General features: G+C 43.8%; 1 protein-coding gene across 1 annotated transcript in view; it reads left to right on the plus strand.

Annotated features, from left to right (window-relative positions):
• ILDR2 (immunoglobulin-like domain containing receptor 2) overlaps window positions 1-4,728 on the plus strand; it is a 33,075-nt gene that overhangs the window by 23,026 nt on the left and 5,321 nt on the right. The window contains exon 6 of the mRNA XM_010193711.1: window positions 236-412. Within this exon, the coding sequence (XP_010192013.1) occupies window positions 236-412 (177 nt within the window). The remainder of the gene's footprint in view (window positions 1-235; window positions 413-4,728) is intronic.

Here is a 4,728-nt window from a genome sequence, read left to right on the forward strand (position 1 = left end):
CTACGATTGCTGGGCATCTTGCAGTGCTCATCTGACCTGCCATGTGCATTTTTTAAACTCCCCTCAGTGCCCTTTGAGGCTTAGAGAAATTCAGATTGGTCCTTGTCATTTCATTTGTCCAGTTGTCTCCTGCTGGGTTGTCACCGGTGTTGGTGATGTGCAGGTTTCGGCCACGTGCTGTGTGGGTCTGTGGGAGGCTGGTGTGATGCTGACCACTGTTCTTTCTCTTTTTCAGTGTACATAGCAGGCAAGGCAGCAAAAGCCGGGTACCCTCCTGCAGTCTCCTCCATGCCAGGTCCATACTACATTCCCAGTGTTCCTGTAGCTGGCGTCCCATCTCCTGCTGTGCTGATGGATAAGTCACATCCCCCTCCCTTAGCCCCAAGTGACTCCAGTGGAGGAAGCCAAAATGGTAATTTTGCCGTGCCAGACACAACATTCAGTCTTCTTACTGGGAGCAGAGCTGGGAAAGAGAGGAATGATTGTCACTGATAGAGTGGTATGCACAGAAGAAACACAGCTCTTGACAGTGGCATTTGCATCCCTTAGGGGCACATGGTCCAACTTTTCTGGTGCCATTAGCAGATTGTCAGTGTGTGGGTGCCTAAGTAGGCCAGCAGGGAATGGGGGGCCAAGCTCATGCCCTGGACCTGGGGAAGAGAATGAAGATGATTTCAGGGGAGCAGAGGCAGTGGCCCTTGGCCCCTTAGCGCTGATGTCTTGCAAGCTGTTCTGTCTTGGTAGACTGTTCTTACTGCCTTCTGTAGGGCACTGCTTGCCCTCTGGCAGCAATTTTTGCTGCAGCCTGTTTTACTGTCTCCATGGCATTTTGTGCACAGTGACACGTTCCCTTGGCATTTCTGCCCAAGAGCATTTGGGGCTGGACCCACTCCTCTACCTTACAGAAGTCAGTAGGTCACTTTTTTTGTTCAGTCTTTGCATTTCTGAAATGTGAGTGATAAAAGGCTTCTAACTAGAAAGGAGTTGTGGATCAATGTCGGTCATACAGTATCAGTATGATGACTCTGCCGTGGTGAGGGTCGCTTCTCCCGCTGCAAAGGAAGCTGCCATCAAGGTAAAACAGGGTAGCTATTTAGCCACATGCTGGCATTTCAGGATCAGAATGGCTGTCTAAATTCAAACATGCTGTGGCAGAAGTGACTCTCACCAATGTGGAGTCACCATACCAATAGAGTATGCTTGCCATTGATCCAGCCAAATGCCTGATTTCAAAGCGCCACACTAATTATCAATTGTTAAATTTGCTCATGACAATGTGTTGATAAGACACTTCCAAAAAGACAAGATTAAGTGGCATTATTAAATAATTAAGCTTCTGGAACAACTCTACACATCCTTCTGCTGCCCCAGTCAGTATATTAACCTTTCTGAAATTACAAGAAGTATTTTCCTTCAACAGTCATACTTCTTTTTTTCCCCCCACTGAAATCAAAACAGAGCTCTGAAATGGAACATTCTGAAATAGGAAATAAAACAATCAATGGCCAAAGCAGAACGTATCCCATTCAAAAGTCTGTGTCAGAAAATGATGAACGAGAGCCCAGTGCTTAATTTCTTCTCCTGTGAAAAATATCACTGCATGTAGAGCTTGGTGTTGGCCATGGGGACTCCAGGGATATTTTAAGAGTCAGATCACAGCCTCAGTCTCCTCTCTGCTGTTTGTTGCTAGCAGAGCACAAACACGGAATGAAAAACTGTGGATGTGTTTGGTAACCAAACGAAACGGCTCGTAGCATCCCATGCTCATTACACAGGAAGATGCATTTACTTTATAATCCAGATCAGCTGGCTGGACTTAATCCCTCAACTCAGGACTTGACAGGAAATACTACATATTGCAAATAAAACCATTATTGCAGAGTTTTAATTGCTGTGGCAAGACAACAGAGGTTCTTAAGCTTTTTTATTTTTAATTAATATATTTTGCAATAATACGGACAAACCCTTTAGTCTGGATCATGCACCTGTTGTTCAAGGTGTTCCTTGAACTGTGGAGCTAAGGAAGGGCGATACGCTGCACCCTCTTCCTTTTCTCTTAAGGTCCTCTACAGTGCCAGAATATCCCCTAATTACAGTCTGTAGAAGAGAAAACATTATGTGGCTGTTGCAAGCTACCTATTTGTGGGTTGGCCAGACAGCAAGCTCAACAAAACAGGTAATGGTTGAGTTTATAATAAAAGGGCCTTTTCTCAGAAGGGCCACTAATTATGGTCTCTGTGTCCTCCACGTAGCCAGTGTAAGTCTGATCAGAAACTTGGTATCTTTGACACTTCAACCTTTCTGTCAGGTTTATTTTTTAAAAATAGGATCAGAAGTGCTGGGGGACAGGGACAGGAGGATTCTGTAATCCTGGCTGCTAGGCTAGAAAGGGCAGCTTTTGCCCTAGATAGTTTCTGTGCTTATAAATGACCCTTGTGAGGTGATGTAGTGAGCAAACTCGGGCATGAGGATATTCAGAAAATTTGTCTAGATTTATATAAAAGCCGTGTGATAAAGCTCCAGTGAAGCTTAGAAACTCCATCCTAAACTTGGGCCTGAACAGGAAAAGAAAAATTTCAGCTCTCTTACGTAGAAGAGTGTTTCCAGCACACAAGTTAGGATGTAAGCTCTGTCTGTTTTAAAGGCAGTGGTTACCTGGAGACTCTTGCATAGATTCCTTAAACCATGCACACAGGGAACCTTTTGATCTGGACTCCAGACCTTTAATGTGGAAAGAGTATAAGCATGAGACATCATTTACTTCCTAACCACACTTGTCTGAAAAAAATAATGCTGTCCTTTCTGGGTAGGGAAACAGCTTACAGTTTTGGCTGACTTGGTTCCACCCACAGAAGAATAAAAAAAGTGTCTAGTTAAACACAAACATCAGAAATTTATGAACTGTTAAGGAGAAGAAAATATGGTCTAACAGGGAAGAATGTTCCATTCCCTTTGACTTCAGTGAATGGTTCTGGACAAGTGGTTAATGTCTCTGCATCTTTACTCCCTTATAATTAAGATGGGCCTAAAAATATTCAGACCTGATTAAAGGGTCATGGCAATTTACAGATGAAGAAGAGTGTGAGGAGTAAGCAGTAATATCTTTGGTTCACACATGAAGGAGTAATAAAGAGATTTAATAAGTTGAACATTCAATATCATTGCGAGAAGTATTTAATAAATATAGAGACAAAATATGATTCCTCTATAATGGAAAATACTTTTTATGAGCTGTCCTTGGTCATCTTTGCAGATTTAAATCCTAAGTTAATTTCTAGATACTTACAGGATTAACCGAGAAATTATTTTGTGTTTTGATATATAGCTGCAATAGCAAGTTGAGCATGAAGCTAGCATGAAGCCTAGCTAATTCTCCATCAGTTCCAGGAGCTATAGATGTTACCCAAACAGGTATTTGGCAGAGCCTCAGCATGAATATTGGCTCTGGGGAGACAGAGTCTGGAGGCTGCCTATTCAGGTTTGCCAAAGGTTATTAGTAGGTCAGAGTCATTTCCAGCTGATGGGTGTTTGCTGGCCTGTGTATAAATGAGATGGTAGCACAGCTGAGCTTCTAGTAGACACATCAGAAGAAAGAATAGCTAGAGGCCTCTTTCCTGGCAAGGCATCAGACAGAGGTCAGCCACAATGGTGAGGTGGAGAACTCACCTTGCTGTTGCTCAGACAGTGCAGTGGGAGTCATCGCTTCTGAGGGCAGTCAGTCCAGCCCCTCTTCATAGCAGCAACCTCACTTCAAGAGATGCAATGGTCCTCCACTTTGGAGGCCAGAGGCAGGGTTCCTTGTGTTCTGTAAATCACCATGTGCATTTGCAATCGTTGTGCACACATTTGTGGGGATAATAAAACACAGCGAAACTCCAGACTGCTGTCAGCTAAGACATGTTGAAAGCAGGACCCTGCTAGACACGTACTATATTTTAACGTCTAATACCTTTTCCAGGTACAAACAGAGAAGGTAATATTTCAGGATGCAGTTACTTACCTTACATGTGCACAGTCAAAACCCACAGGAAAGCTCTTTCCTCCTGAAGCAATTTGCAGGATTATTACAGGAATCGCTCTACCCATTTCTATGGCACAGCCATTTCTGAAGCAGAGCATGATTATTTAATAGTGCACAAACACACGCACAGCAGTTTAGGACAGAAGGTGGCTAAGAATACCTCTGCCAAGTCCTTGTTCAGCCCACACAGTGCATACTATACGACATACTACCAAACCTGTGTGTTAGCAGCTTGATGTATCGGGGTGTGGGATAAAACAGAACAGGTTGGCTCAAAATCACCATCCAAGTATTTAAATCATGCCACAAGAGCAGTGCTCATGCAGTGCTGCGGTACTCACATAAGGGAGCATGTTAACCCCATGCAAGGTGAAGAGGTCTAGTTTTTAAGTGCTAAGTGAATTGTCCTCATGACAATTCTCTAATAAGGCTGAATTTGAGGGTTAAAGTCTTCTTCTGTGCTTAGCGCTGTGTTTCTGTCAATCCTGAAATAGCCCCAGGCCAGGGCCTTTCTTGAATAATCTGCTATAAAAGCCTTATTTTCTTCAAAGCTGTGATGGGTGGAGTTCTCTGCTTGTCGACTGTAGACCTGCCTTGAGGTCGTCAGGCTGTTCGTAGAGTTACCAGGTAAAGCGTGCATGGAGTCAGCCTGCCAGAGTTAGAGCTGCTGTGGCTCCAGAGGTGTAGGGGCTTCTTTTCTAAAAGCA

The sequence above is a fragment of the Mesitornis unicolor genome, unplaced genomic scaffold (genome assembly GCF_000695765.1).
Source record: "Mesitornis unicolor isolate BGI_N332 unplaced genomic scaffold, ASM69576v1 scaffold48601, whole genome shotgun sequence".
Taxonomy (NCBI): domain Eukaryota; kingdom Metazoa; phylum Chordata; class Aves; order Mesitornithiformes; family Mesitornithidae; genus Mesitornis; species Mesitornis unicolor.